Source organism: Verruconis gallopava (assembly GCF_000836295.1).
Source record: "Verruconis gallopava strain CBS 43764 unplaced genomic scaffold supercont1.21, whole genome shotgun sequence".
In the NCBI taxonomy this organism is placed as follows: domain Eukaryota; kingdom Fungi; phylum Ascomycota; class Dothideomycetes; order Venturiales; family Sympoventuriaceae; genus Verruconis; species Verruconis gallopava.
The window spans coordinates 456,224-469,651 of record NW_015622157.1 but is presented as its reverse complement, the minus strand read 5'-3'; the positions used below and the strand labels follow the sequence as shown (position 1 = coordinate 469,651).

Below are 13,428 nucleotides of genomic sequence, written 5' to 3'. Positions count from 1 at the left end.
ATCGCTGCTGGGCTTACCAGCTTTCGAGCTCGGACCCCCCCAAAAGCTATCGTATCCCATCCCAACAACGAGAAAAGAAAGGGACTCTTTGATTATTTCTGACAACAACCTCAATCACCATCCTTCTCTCCACCCACCCTTCTTCTCCTCTCTTTCTTCTTTGATCCTTTTTCCCGCGCTCTACCATGTTCTCGCGCGCAGTTCGGCGCCAATTCGTCGCGCCTCTGCGACGCAATGTCAATCCTTTCCCCATCGTGTCCGCGAGGAGGACGGTGACGACGGATGCCGCCTCATCGCACGCCGATAGGGAAAAAGTCCCGGAGGTATTAGCGACGCTCTGTGGAATGTCTGGACCATCCGCTGATGTGACTTTTGTGTAGGAAGATGACAAGCACTTCGAAGTCCGCCTGTCCGACGAGAGCTTCGAGACGTACGAATTGGATCCTCCACCGTACACTCTCGACGTGACCAAGAAGCAATTGAAGCAGATGTACTACGACATGGTCGCCATAAGGTATGACATCTCTCCCCAGCTGGGGGCAATTGGCTAATGGTTAGGGCTACAGACGAATGGAAATGGCTGCCGACCGCCTGTACAAAGAAAAGAAGATCCGTGGCTTCTGCCATCTGTCCACTGGCCAAGAAGCCGTCGCCGTCGGCTGCGAGCACGCAATAGAGAAGACTGACCACCTTATCACCGCTTACCGATGTCACGGATTCGCCCTTATGCGCGGGGGCACGGTCAAGTCCATTATCGGCGAGCTGCTTGGCCGGAGAGAAGGTATCGCGTACGGAAAGGGCGGTAGCATGCACATGTTCACTACTGGCTTCTACGGTGGCAATGGTATCGTTGGTGCACAAGTTCCTGTCGGTGCAGGCATTGCTTTTGCTCAGCAGTATGAGGAGAAGCCAAACGTGACGCTGGCACTGTATGGTGATGGTGCCAGCAACCAAGGACAGGTGTTCGAGGCATACAACATGGCCAAGTTGTGGAACTTGCCTTGCATCTTTGCTTGCGAGAGTATGTTTGGAGCAGTCTAAAATCCCTTCATTGGATGGCTTTTCCTAACACATGTGTTTGCAGACAACAAATACGGTATGGGCACGGCCGCATCTCGCTCTTCTGCCCTTACGGAGTATTACAAGCGTGGTCAATACATTCCTGGTCTGAAGATCAACGGCATGGATGTTCTCTCAGTCATGGCCGCAGTGAAGTACGGCAAGGAGTATACTGCCGCTGGCAAGGGACCTCTTGTGTTCGAGTTCGTGACCTACAGATACGGTGGTCACTCCATGTCCGACCCAGGTACCACCTACAGAGTAAGCCAGCCTCCCCTAGATTTTTACATGCACTTTGCGTTGTTCATAAACTCCGTACCGATCTTCAGTACTAACATACGTCTCAGACCCGTGAAGAAATCCAACGCATGCGCTCGACAAACGACCCCATTGCAGGCCTCAAGCAGAAGTTGCTTGACTGGGGCGTCACATCCGAAGACGAACTCAAGGCTATTGACAAGGAGGCCCGCACGGCCGTCGATGCTGAGGTCGCCGAGGCCGAGAAGATGCCACCCCCGGACCCAACAGCGAAAACCTTGTTCGAGGATGTCTATGTGAGAGGTTCGGAGCCACCATTCCTCAGGGGACGCATTCCGGAGGAGAACTTCTATTACTTCGAGAGCGACGTGCCAAAGGAGAAGGAGAAGCCCGCACCTGCTAGATCGTAAAGGTCGTGTCTGCGGATGTACCATGCCGATTGGAAGGTGCGGGGATGGATGGGAAAGACGTAGGAGGGACAAGTGATGTAAAATACTTGCTTTAGTTCCACGCCCTTTATTTTGCCGGACGGTGGAGCCATAGCGAAGGCTCTTGGAAATTTTGATGGGAGTTCCGACTTTCATTTGTTATGGGCAAGGAGGAGCGAGTGCGGCAAGGGCCATAGGAAGGATTATAGAAGCATTTCATTGTTCAAAAGTGCGAGAAAAGAAAAAACCAAGTGTGTGTATCTGTGTTGCTTTAAGCTGAAGGCGTTTCTGCAACTCAAGCAATGGCTTGACGTCTCTCTTTCGTACTGATCTGCTAGATCACGGATGCCGCCACATCAGCCAAGCGGATTATCAGATAAAAAAAAACGTGAGAGCAATGCTCGTGCTTTGCACCATGCATGTCCCTGGATATCATATGACTGCCATCTCCGCCACCCCGTACGCGAAAGCTTGTCGGCAGGGGAGACAAAAAAAAAGCAAAGGACAACCCGTCCGTTCTATCCAGGTATATTACAACTCCAAGACAAAGCAACTCTGCACTTGGTGCTCGTGTCAACCCTGCTCCAAGGAACCCCTTTTGCTCCCTCGGGAGCCTCGCAGTTACTCCTGTAGCGTATTTGGACGGCCGGCCCTGCGTTCAGAAGTACGGCTCACTTCGCTTTTTGCTTCTCTTTGTTCTTCTCCGGAGGCGCGGGAGTAAGCCTCTTACTAGCTGGCGGGACGATCTCCTCGTCCTCGTCGTCATCATCCGCAACAACTTTCCTCTTTCGTGGACCGTTTGCACTGGGGGCTTTTGCGCAGAAGCTCTTCACAATATCCAGGAACCCCTGACGCCTTCTTGTCGCGAAGCCATCGATGCGCGCCTCGTACTCATCGATGAGGCTCGGCAGCGTGGCCTCGAGTTTACTAACGCGCTCCTCTTCATCCAGCTGCATGAGCTGATCCTTATTCCGTATGAAGAGGCGTTCCTTCACCATGAGCCGCCAGAAATAATAGCGGCGGTCATTCTCATCCGCGGCATTAGCCTTGCGTGTAATGCGGTTCACGCTGCGATTGTTCTTCGGAATTGTGCTGAGCAAATGGATCTCTGCCAGACGCTGAAATTGGCGCGGGGCGATCTTGCTGCTGGCTCGAAGTGCGAACAGGTCGTCTGCTGATACCATGTCTGGAACGAATGCTGTGCGGTGGAGCTCGGTAGTTGGGATTGTGGAGGGCAAAGTGAGAGCGCTAAAAGATTCTTTTTGAGTGGTTAGATAGGCCATGTCATTTTGATCGCGGAGCACGTCGAATTGCTCGTTCGGCTCCTCGACGGTGATCTCAAAAACGAGAGGGTCAGCACGAAACAGCGAGACCATGGCGTTATACAACCAGGAGCCATGCGACTGGCCTTGATAGGGCGGTAGGATAATGAACTGAGATATACGTTCGCGAGAGAGGAGGTTGAGAGGGGAGACAGTTGGGGGCAATGAGGTTTGTTCTGGCGAAAATTCCGTCTTTGGCGGCATTGTGTGTGAGATCTCAGCCATCTTGATGACATCGGGTGCGGGGAAGACCCAGAGGCGGTAGGAAGTACTAAAGCCAGCCAGGGTGTATCCAGAGGGTGTGTTGACGTGCTTCATGTCTACTTCGTAGAGGAGGAAGAGCTTCCAGCGCTCGATACTCCATTCCGGCTCACTCAAGAAGCCTATGGTACCGCCTTCGATAAAGAAGGGCACGAATATGCGCATGTTGGTAAGGATTTCCATTGCGCGTGGGTCTGTCAGCGGAGAGACCCAGATCTGGAACGTGCGACTATCCTTCTCGTACGTGTGTGACAGCTTGCCCGGCGGCGTCCAGCTGCTTGTTTCATCGGCAATGTCATTCGTACTCGACATGTCCGCGACGCTGAAGGCTGACTCTGGCATGAACTCGGCAAGCTGACGCTCGATATCCATCAGTTGGGCCATCTGCTCGTTGATCGGTTTCGTCTTCTGGCCATACTTGACCATCGCCGTTGGTCTCAGATCGTGGGCGCGAAAGTCGAGGCGGATAACAAGGTCCTTGTAACCGACAATGGTCTCGTCGTCGCCAAAAACAGCGTACGTGAACCGTGGGCTGAAGTCTTCTTTGAACGCTTTTGTGTCTCCATGCGTCAAGTTGATGTGGATAGCCTCAGCAGCTGGCGTCGACCCTTGGCTAAAGTCAGTTCGGAGGCGCAAGTTTCGCGTGCCATCGAGCACATACAATCAGCCAGCTCGCTGGTGATCAACTCAGCGACCTCTTCCTCCATTGTTTCGCAAGATTCTGCTTGGCGAGTTGTCTGTTTTCGAGCAACCGTTACGGCGTTGTACGCTAAGCTTCGAGTTTGCGAACCGTACGGCGGGCCTCAAGCGTCTCTACGCGACGTGAGCTGTTGGCAATCTCTCGGCGATAAATCTCTCTGAACACAGTTGCTGCCTAAAATCAGAATGGAAGAAGATGGCGTTGTTAAGCGACAAAAACCGGCTTTGATAGCGCAGTTTATCGAGCAGAAAGCTTTTTTTTTGGCTGCTCGTTTACGTCGATCTGAAAATAGACTGCGCGAAGACGTGAAGTCGTGTTTGACGCGTGCCGCTGAGCCTAAATTGGCTTGACTGCATGGGCTGGTTCCTTGTCAAGCCAGTCCCCGATAACTTACCTACACAACCGTTCGATGCGCCACCATCCATCACGCACCGTCATATCTCTCAACCTGTTCGCTTGCTAATGGAGAATACTAATTTCTGCAGTTGAGACAGCAAGAAGCCTGCTCGAACCACCAAGGCGCACGCAAGAGCGTTTCACAGCCACGGCTCAGTTGACGATGGACCTTTGTCCAGGCGCCGCCATCGTACTGATTCGTGTCTCGCGAAGAATCATAGGCTAAGCTTGAACAAGCGCATTGTAGCTATTGAATGCGAGTCATCAGCTTCTGGTCCCATTTCTCTAAACAGCCTTCAAGAGAAGATGCGCATGTGTGGTTGATGGCTATTTCATTCCCCGGCTCACTGCCTTAATGTAGCGTCGGCAAGCATGAAAATGGTCCCAACATTGCCATTAATACGATGGCCAGCACATCGAAAGGGTCTGCAAGACTGGATGTAGTGTGAGCAAAGCGACCACGAAGGTCTTCTGGTTCCCCGTCCGACTGTCCGAGTCGGCGGCTTTCAGTTGAGAGGTGGCCGCGGATGGTGAAATTTCATTTTAGATCATAGCGTAATCGTACGTGTCTAGCTATATACGATTTTGATAAATTCCGTTGCGAGTGTATGTGTAGCGCAGATACTACTTTCCCAGAAGGCCATTCTTGCTGTACGTATCTAACTTTCCATGATTTAACTTCACTTTTGCCAATTCCGTTTGGCGCTTTAAAAATGGGTGCACGCAGTCTCGGGGATGACGAGGCAAAACCTAGAAAGCTTGCCGTACGAAGTGAAGACAAAATGCTTCGTATATATCTCATGTCCGGACTCATGTTGTGTGTGTACAAATCGAACCTTCGCTTAGCGAATACAATATCCAGTCTGACGCAGTTCCTGAGCATATCAAGGACTCGACGTCCTTGCAAAAACGTATGATGTCTGCATCCTCCGCTATACGGGCGGCGGCTGGCTAAGGAGTTCTATCGAAGCTTGAGGCTGACTCGAAGGGGGCGAACGCTAGACATCAGACATTGCTCTCAAGTAGAACCTTGAGCTTTCCCACTTGGCCAAAATCACGTTGCTCTATGATCATCCATTAACAATCCGGTCCATGGTACCATCAATTGAAGGAACTCGCCACGTCGGTATACAATTGAACATTGCACATCTCATGCCAATTCCTAGCAAAGTGCTAAATCAAGATACTTCTAACAGCACCAGATGGCACTGCGGTTCCCGCCCCATGATACAATCAAGCATGCTGCTAGAAACACGCACGCTTTAAAGAGCGCGGAGAGACTTTGACTCGGTTGCCAGAGTGGGCGACAGTATTAAAATTGAATAAAACAGGATGACCAGACTCTGATGGAGCCTCAGCCCTGCAGGCGGGATCTCGAACGTGGTCCTGCAAGTGACGTCGGACCGCCACAACGCCAAAGGCTTCGAACTAGGTATCTGCACTGGCCCCCTTTAACCTCACATTGCCTGTGTGTGCGCAATCACCGCTCCACTTGCCTTGTTTTTTTCCTCTCATGCATCGTGTTCTTTCCCCAGTAAAAGATGGGGCTGCCGTGTTTGCATAAGAGCGTCATCCTTTGCGAGTCTCGCAGGTAACCCTTGGCACTGTCTGTACACTCACCCGGCACTCTCCTTTGAGCAAACCCGCGTTCACCCACCAGCTTCGTTGCAGCCATGTGGGACGGATTGGGCATGGTCCTCGCGCTGGGAGGCATTATGGCGCTGGCGTACGTAAAACAGAAAACATACCCACCTATGCCCTCTTTGATTCGCACACGCTGACCCCCGACCAGCTCGTTCGTTGCCGGTTCGTTGCCGCTGTCCTTCGCGCTGAGCCAGCGGCAGATGCGTATCATCTCTGCTCTAGGCACGGGCTTGTTGGTCGGAACAGCCCTCATCGTAATCATACCAGAAGGCATGCAGACAATGTACGCCGCCGATGCTCATGCCGCACCAAAAGCACATCCCGCCGAAGCACCAAAAAAGGGAGGTCTGGCTGCACTCGCCCTGCACGGCGTAGGTCCGCAGCAGCAGAGCAATGAAGAGGCCGGGCGCGCGGAAGAGCTGGCTGAGCTGTCCGGACGAGCCATGCACTGGATCACCGACCTGTTCTCCAGATCGATACAGGCGCGTGAGTCCACAAACGGAAGCGAAGAGGCGTCGCATGCCTGGGTTGGCGTCGCCCTGATCGTCGGCTTCATCCTTATGTACTTGATCGACGCGCTCCAGAAGCCGGCCCCATCGCGCGGCCAGCACATACCGCTCACCACTCTGGACGAGCCGGATGCGCCGGACGGGACCATAGAGCCCCAAATGCCGGCCTCCAAGTCCACCACGATTGGGCTCGTCATCCACGCCTTTGCGGACGGCATAGCTCTAGGTGCGTCCTCCGCAGACACAAGCACGCAATCCGCTCTGGGACTCATCGTCTTCTTCGCTATCCTTGTGCACAAAGCCCCTGCAGCATTTGGGCTGACCTCGGTTCTGCTCAAGCAAGGACTCGGCAAGCGCGCCGCTCGCGCGCATTTGCTATGCTTCAGCCTCGCTGCCCCTTTTGGGGCCCTAGCTACGTGGACTCTCGTCAAACTGCTTGGATCCTCTAGCTACGCCAGCGTCGCCTCGGAAAGCAATTCCCAATGGTGGACCGGTCTCATGCTTGTCTTTTCCGGAGGCACGTTTCTGTACGTCGCAATGCATGCCATGCAGGAGACGGATCACGGATCCTCGAGCCATGGCAAGTCGAGGCTGGACGTGCTCCTCACGGTCACCGGCATGCTCTTGCCCCTATTGACGCAGATCGGACATGCGCATGCACATGGAGGCTGATTTGGTACAGCACCATCAGGTCTTTGCCTAATTGTATACGAGCTTTATGTATATACACAAATTTCGTTCTTTCATCTGCAATTGATGCGATCCCTGAAAATTTTTTTTATTCTTTAATTGCTTTTCTCCCCACATGAGATGGTGCAAAAGTGGTAGCGGAGTGACCCATCCGACTCTACAGACACAAATAAAATAGAAGAGAAATTGAGAACGCCAACATGCAGAGGATATATCCACAGGAAAGGATCGTCTCAACAGCGCTGCCAATGTGTTTCCAAGCGCATTCACATATCACTAGCTGGAAATGTTCGGATTTCCCTTAGTAATCCGCTCCGGGCGTGTCGAGCTTGCCCTCCCTCTCTTCCACATACGCCACCAGGTCCTCAATCGTACACACTTTCAATCCCCACCGCCTGCCGAACTCCAAGCAGTCGTCCCTCCTCATCATTCCTCCGCCGTGACGTTCCGGTACGCCCTCAACCTCCTCTCCGTCAAGCACCATTTCGCATATGAAGGCAGCAGGTTCCTTTCCCGCCAGCCTGCACAGCTCCACCGCGGCCTCTGTGTGTCCGAAGCGTTCCCTTACGCCGCCTGGCTTCGCCCGCAGCGGCAGAACATGTCCCGGCCGGCGGAAGCTGGCTGGGCCCGCACGCGGATCGGCGAGCATGTTCGCTGTGCAGGCCCTGTCCTGAGCGGAGATGCCCGTCGTCATGGACGGATGCTCGGCGTCGACGGTTATTGTGTATGCGGTGCGCTGCTTCTCTGTGTTGTTAGGCACCATGAGGGGGAGGTCCAGCGCGTCGGCACGCGCGGACGAGAGCGGCGCGCATATGTAGCCGGATGTGTAGCGGATCATGAAGCTGAGCTTGGCCGGAGTGCAGTCTTGCGCGGCGATGATGAGGTCGCCCTCGTTTTCGCGGTGCGTGCCGTCAAGCACGATGACGAACTCGCCTCGCTCTGTACCGTGCTCTAGTCAGCTGAACTGCTCGACGACTTGCGCGGCGCGAACGCAAAATCTCTGGACGCACCGAACGCTTTGATGGTGTCGGCGATGGTGTCGAACGACTTGGGAAGCGCCTTCACCTTCGTGACTCCATTGGCACCGTTTTGCACGCCATTGGTGCCATGTGCACCGTTCTGCCCGGCTGCCATCTCGGAGATGTGCGCTGGGTCTCTGCCTTTCGTTGTCCTCGCTCTCGTGCGGGCTTATATGCGTGGTGCACGTTCGGCGATCGGAAAGCAGGCGCCCGTATTATTCAAAGCGTCGCACGAATTGGTCAGCGGGGCGGAACAAGCGATTGCGTAGCTAATCTGCGTTCATACGGGATGTCGCAAAGGCCGAAGAACGACGTATATGGACAATTGAGAGGGAGATTGGAGATAGGAGAGGTTTGCTTTGTCGCCTTTGTGACTCCTTTGGTATAACAAGTCTTCTGACAGTCACGCATCCAGTCCTAGTGGCCTCGGCTGGTCAGCGGGGCGAGGAAAACTTCAGGGTCTGGCCCGCTACCGACGGCGCCGACAGACGATTCGGTAGGCGGTCAAGATCTGCGGGGCTGTTCGGCTTCCGTGTTGTCTGCACGGAACCACTGCCGTCGCCCTCATACGCGAAAGCAATCTGCGCGCTTCCGACCTGTTTACCTGTCCGTCTGCGATTGCGACATTTCGATGAGCCTCCGAAGTTCGGACGACGTCATATCTGCCCTCTCCCGAGACGCCGCGATGACGGACAAGCACGTGACACAGGCACTCTCTGAGCCACATGGCTGTGGAGCATCAGGCTGGGATTTGTATCAATCGTGGTATAAGAAGATGTGCCAGATGCAAAAATGGGGACGTACGGTGCAAGCTGACGTGTTTAAACCTTGCGGTTGATTGGCGTTACCCGCTGTGTTTGGAAAGCTTCGTTAACCAACAGCCTCACCCTGCTTCCGTGAACCGCGGCTTCGAACGCCGTAAAGCGTTCAATCACGGTATCACACTTAGGAGAATCTCTCGACGCTTGGATTGCTCGACTTTGCTTGCTTGGGTGCGAACTCTTCTGGACGAATGATGTGGGATCTTCGAGCCAAGCCGACCCTCAGCCTGCAAAATGCCTGCAGGGGAGAGGCGCAGCATCTCCAAATGGGACTCAAGACTGATCAACGAGCTCCTCTTCGGCGTTCCCAAGCTTCCGACTTGTCCTACTCTCGCAAATCTGCCTTGTTGCGAACGAGAGGCGATTGCAGTTTGCTCGTTTGAACTGCTTCTCCTTCCTCCTCTTCCGGCTCCTCCTCGCAGTCTTTTCCACTGTTGCATCCCCCCTGGTTTCAACACCAATATACACCCCGCTACATGCGATCGCGACCCCAGCAAACATCGCCTATGATCGGATCCTCTCCAGAGAAAGGCTGCTCACGCCTCCAGCAAATACAATGACCTTCTTTAACTTCTCGCATTCCAGTGGCAACCGCAAACCCAAGAGCGACAGGCCTCGTCACTCCGCGCCGCCGCCTCATCCGGCCAATGGGTATGGCTACAGCAGGAACGCTTCTTCCACAACGCTACATCGGCCAATACCGCCGCCTGTAGCAGCAGTGGGCTACCAGCCGCCTCCTGCGCAATCTTGGCGGTTTCCACCTGCACAGAATCCTGCTGCCATTGCATCTCAGCCGGCCATACGAGTGACTCCTCCTTATGCAGGTTCACCTCCCGCGCACCCAGTTTATGGGCCCATGATGACGAACCATCCGCAAGCATGGAAGTCTACAGCAAGCGTGGGTAATAACGTGTATCCCAGCCATGGAAGCAAGTCTTCAAAGTCCAAATCTTCGCTAAACCTATCATCTATGGTCAACGACCCCATCCACGCTGCGACCGCGTCCGTCACCACTTTAGTTGATGTGTGGGACGACATTATGGATTCTAGTGGACATTTGTACGACCGCATGTCGATGAACCTTGATCGCGTAATCACATGCATGGACGAGGAAAAGTTCAGCGGCAACGAGAAAGATCTTGATTTGCTTCCTGCGACGACGAACACATCGCGGAGTAGTAAACAGAGCCTGGCGACGACGACATCAAAGGCAAATCACTTCTCAAAAGTTTGGGAATACAGTAATTCCCGGCTTCCACCGTATCTGCCGCCAGTGAAACTGTACCTCGACACCTGGCCGTTGATCAGCCTTGCGGCCAAGTATTCGCTAAGCGTCTATGAAAAAGCAAAAGACAGCGAGAAGAACGATCACATTAAGGGAAACTATCACCTGGGGACGAAAGCCATGGTTCTCAAATCCTTGCCCGTGGACGACAGGAACACGATTGTTTTCGCTATCCGCGGCACATCCACGTTCATGGATTGGACTGTCAACATGAAGCAGGAGCCTGTGTCCCCGGCTGGCTTCCTTGACGACCCGGACAACTTCTGCCATGCTGGCTTCTTGCATGTCGCCAAAGCCATGGTCCAGCCTGTCGCTGCACGACTACGTACTTTGCTGGAGGAAGACCCGTCGCGTGGACTCGCCAGCCTATTGATCACAGGACATTCGGCCGGCGGTGCCGTTGCGCAGCTGCTTTATTCACACATCGTCTCCGAGTTGGTCGAGAGCGAGCTCACATTCCTGATGAGTTTCTTCAAACGCGTGCACTGCATCACGTTCGGTGCGCCACCCGTGTCGCTATTCCCTCTTGAAGCGCCAAAAGGCAAACGTCATCGCAAGAGCCTGTTTTTTGCGCTGGCGAACGAGGGAGACCCGGTCGTCCGCGCTGACAAGGCCATCGTCAAGTCGCTTCTAAAGCTGTACGCTGTGCCCGCGCCGAGCGACCCGTGCAAAGTCATTTGCCCGATCGTCAATGCGGTGGCTCCCGGCCTTGTGCCCCCAAGGATCAAGAAGATGAAGTCGAAGCAGAACTTGAAAGCTTCGAGCGAAGTCACAATGTACCCGCCTTGGAAGGTACCCGCAAGTACGCTAAGTCTAGGGGGACGAATCCTGCTAATGCGACCGCGATATGGCGGAACCGGCCATGAAGATTTGGAGTTGTGCGGAGTCACCGATGAGATGTTGAGGGACGTGATCTATGGCGATCCAATGGCGCACGCCATGAAACTGTACGCGAGAAGAGTCGAGCTTCTAGCGACGAAAGCTGCGACTGGCGGGGGGTTTGGATGAAAGGCTATACCAATCATGTAGTTGGCACCGATCTACAGAGACATATGATTGCGGACATAGGAACTGCCACTGACCTGAACACGAGAGATGGGAGAAAAAAGACTTGAAAATAGAAGATTATGCGGGCAACACGGTTCGGGTCGATGGGCAGTGACAGCGAGCTCCCGCACGAGCGACCGTTCGGATGAAGAAAGCGGCTGAGACGGAAGCGACCTGCTTGGGGCAAATTTTAGCAGGGACTCGTCTGGGCAGCCTTGTATGCCAAAAGCTTGATGTTTGCCCCACAGACCAGCAGCGCATGGCCAGAACAGCGACATGGCTTGTACCTAATCGAAGAGAGACGCATTCAGTTAGCAACAGCACTGGAACTTCGAAGGTTTTTATTTTGTTGGAAACGAAAAGTCTCGTAGCGCAGCTTGTTGCGTGAAGGACGCAGAGATAAAGCTGTTGGCCAGAGCGAATGAAGCATAGCACCGTGCGCTAGCCCGTCGGTGAATAAGCCAGTGATGTAATCAGTGGCTTTGCGGAGCCTGGCGGCATCAAAACCACGATTCCAGCAAAGTTGTTGTCCATATATGTTGGCCTGGCTGCGAGAATTGACTGCGCGCCGAATCTTTCCCTACCGTCCTCCTTGCATACCTTGCTCTCCACTCACAGCACAGTTCTCCCGGTGAGCGTCTCAGCAGCTGTTGACCTCTGGGAACAGTTGCTGCTCGCGTATCTTCACCGACCTGGCGAGTACCGAGCGTCAAACTTGCAACTGCGTTGACTTGCACCTTGAGACTTCTCTGAAGTGCGGCTCACATCTCAGCACACGTTTGATTAAAGAAAGTATATATCTACCCAAGCGAGTCCTTGTTCCAATTGAGGACGTGGGCAGCACGTGAGAGGCTGGTGCCGTCCCGACAGCACATCGTCCATCTTCGATCTCCACGTCACAATGGTGACCGCCAAGGACCTTCCGGGCAACAAGCTGACCCCCGATTTCCATGTGTCGGATTATGTCAAGTTCTTCGGCGCCGGCGCGCTGGCTGCCACACTCACTCATGCCGTACGTCAATGGAACATTCGTCCGACGCTCTCACCCCCGAGACTGATTGTGAATGACAGAGCGCGACGCCAATCGATGTCGTGAAAACAAGGATACAGGTAGACTCGTCCCTAAAGGGCATGAACATGCTAAAGGCGGGCCGTTCAATCGTCGCCGCTGAAGGCGCTGGTGCGCTCCTCACGGGATTTGGCCCAACGGCCGTGGTACGTTGCCTCCATGCGAGCACGCGACATCATATAGACGCAGAAGCTAACTTGCGATGAAGGGCTATCTGGTCCAAGGTGGTGGAAAGTTCATGGGCTACGAGTTCTTCAAGAAGAAGTTTATCGACCTCGTCGGCTCCGAGCAGGAAGCAATCAAGCACCGCACAGCCATCTACCTAGGCGCTTCCGCCTGCGGCGAATTCCTCGCAGATATTGCTTTGAGTCCGCTGGAGGCCACCCGCATACGACTGGTTTCGCAGCGAGGCTACGCGTCCGGCCTGCTACCCGGCTTCATGAGGATGGCACGTGAGGAGGGTTTTCGCGGTTTCTACGCTGGATTCATCCCACTCGTCTGCAAGCAGGTGCCGTACGCGCTGGGCCAATTCACTGTGCACGAATGGGCCAACGAAATGATCTACAACGCTATGGGTCCAGAACGCAAGGCGAAGCTCACACACTTGGAGTCTACGGGCGTGGAGCTGACGTCTGGTATCGTTGCCGGTGTTGCGGCCGCGGTCCTTTCGCACCCTGCAGACACTCTTCTTTCCGCAATGAATAAAGGGGCGGGAGATAAGAGCCAGGGCACGGTGTCGCGAATGATTTCTCTCGCTGGAGAAATCGGCCCTACCAGACTCCTGCTCAACGGTCTGGGACCTCGTGTGGTGATGACGTGTGGCCTTGTTGCGGGCCAGTTCGTCATATACGCGCAGTGCAAGGCGCTCGTGGGTGCACCACCCAGCATTGAGATTCACAAAGAGAAGTAGACGAAAGACG

The 13,428-nt window shown here is 54.2% G+C and overlaps 6 protein-coding genes across 6 annotated transcripts; 4 read left to right on the top strand and 2 right to left on the bottom strand.

Moving 5' to 3' along the window:
• The first annotated feature begins 52 nt into the window (after positions 1–52).
• Positions 53–2,176, top strand: PV09_06324 (pyruvate dehydrogenase (acetyl-transferring) E1 component, alpha subunit). Its single transcript, XM_016359947.1, has 5 exons — positions 53–323; positions 381–514; positions 567–1,021; positions 1,085–1,320; positions 1,407–2,176. Exons 1-5 carry the CDS (start codon positions 186–188, stop codon positions 1,725–1,727), a joined length of 1,284 nt encoding a protein of 427 aa, XP_016212395.1. The 5' UTR covers positions 53–185; the 3' UTR covers positions 1,728–2,176.
• On the bottom strand, positions 1,981–4,299 carry PV09_06323 (uncharacterized protein). The gene is made up of 2 exons (XM_016359946.1): positions 3,990–4,299; positions 1,981–3,936 (listed from the first exon to the last, which is right to left on the bottom strand). Exons 1-2 carry the CDS (start codon positions 4,033–4,035, stop codon positions 2,417–2,419), a joined length of 1,566 nt encoding a protein of 521 aa, XP_016212394.1. The 5' UTR covers positions 4,036–4,299; the 3' UTR covers positions 1,981–2,416.
• A 1,557-nt stretch (positions 4,300–5,856) lies between these two features.
• PV09_06322 (uncharacterized protein) lies at positions 5,857–7,471 on the top strand. Its single transcript, XM_016359945.1, has 2 exons — positions 5,857–6,150; positions 6,217–7,471. The coding sequence occupies exons 1-2, from the start codon at positions 6,098–6,100 to the stop codon at positions 7,247–7,249; spliced, it is 1,086 nt and encodes a 361-aa protein (XP_016212393.1). The 5' UTR covers positions 5,857–6,097; the 3' UTR covers positions 7,250–7,471.
• Positions 7,244–8,839, bottom strand: PV09_06321 (3,4-dihydroxy-2-butanone-4-phosphate synthase). The gene is made up of 2 exons (XM_016359944.1): positions 8,278–8,839; positions 7,244–8,206 (listed from the first exon to the last, which is right to left on the bottom strand). Exons 1-2 carry the CDS (start codon positions 8,399–8,401, stop codon positions 7,569–7,571), a joined length of 762 nt encoding a protein of 253 aa, XP_016212392.1. The 5' UTR covers positions 8,402–8,839; the 3' UTR covers positions 7,244–7,568.
• An 824-nt stretch (positions 8,840–9,663) lies between these two features.
• On the top strand, positions 9,664–11,400 carry PV09_06320 (uncharacterized protein; the record flags this gene model as incomplete). Its single annotated transcript, XM_016359943.1, has 1 exon — positions 9,664–11,400. One exon carries the CDS (start codon positions 9,664–9,666, stop codon positions 11,398–11,400), a length of 1,737 nt encoding a protein of 578 aa, XP_016212391.1.
• A 940-nt stretch (positions 11,401–12,340) lies between these two features.
• PV09_06319 (uncharacterized protein) lies at positions 12,341–13,418 on the top strand (the record flags this gene model as incomplete). Its single annotated transcript, XM_016359942.1, has 3 exons — positions 12,341–12,451; positions 12,511–12,654; positions 12,717–13,418. The coding sequence occupies 3 exons, from the start codon at positions 12,341–12,343 to the stop codon at positions 13,416–13,418; spliced, it is 957 nt and encodes a 318-aa protein (XP_016212390.1).
• Between the last annotated feature and the right edge of the window lie 10 nt (positions 13,419–13,428).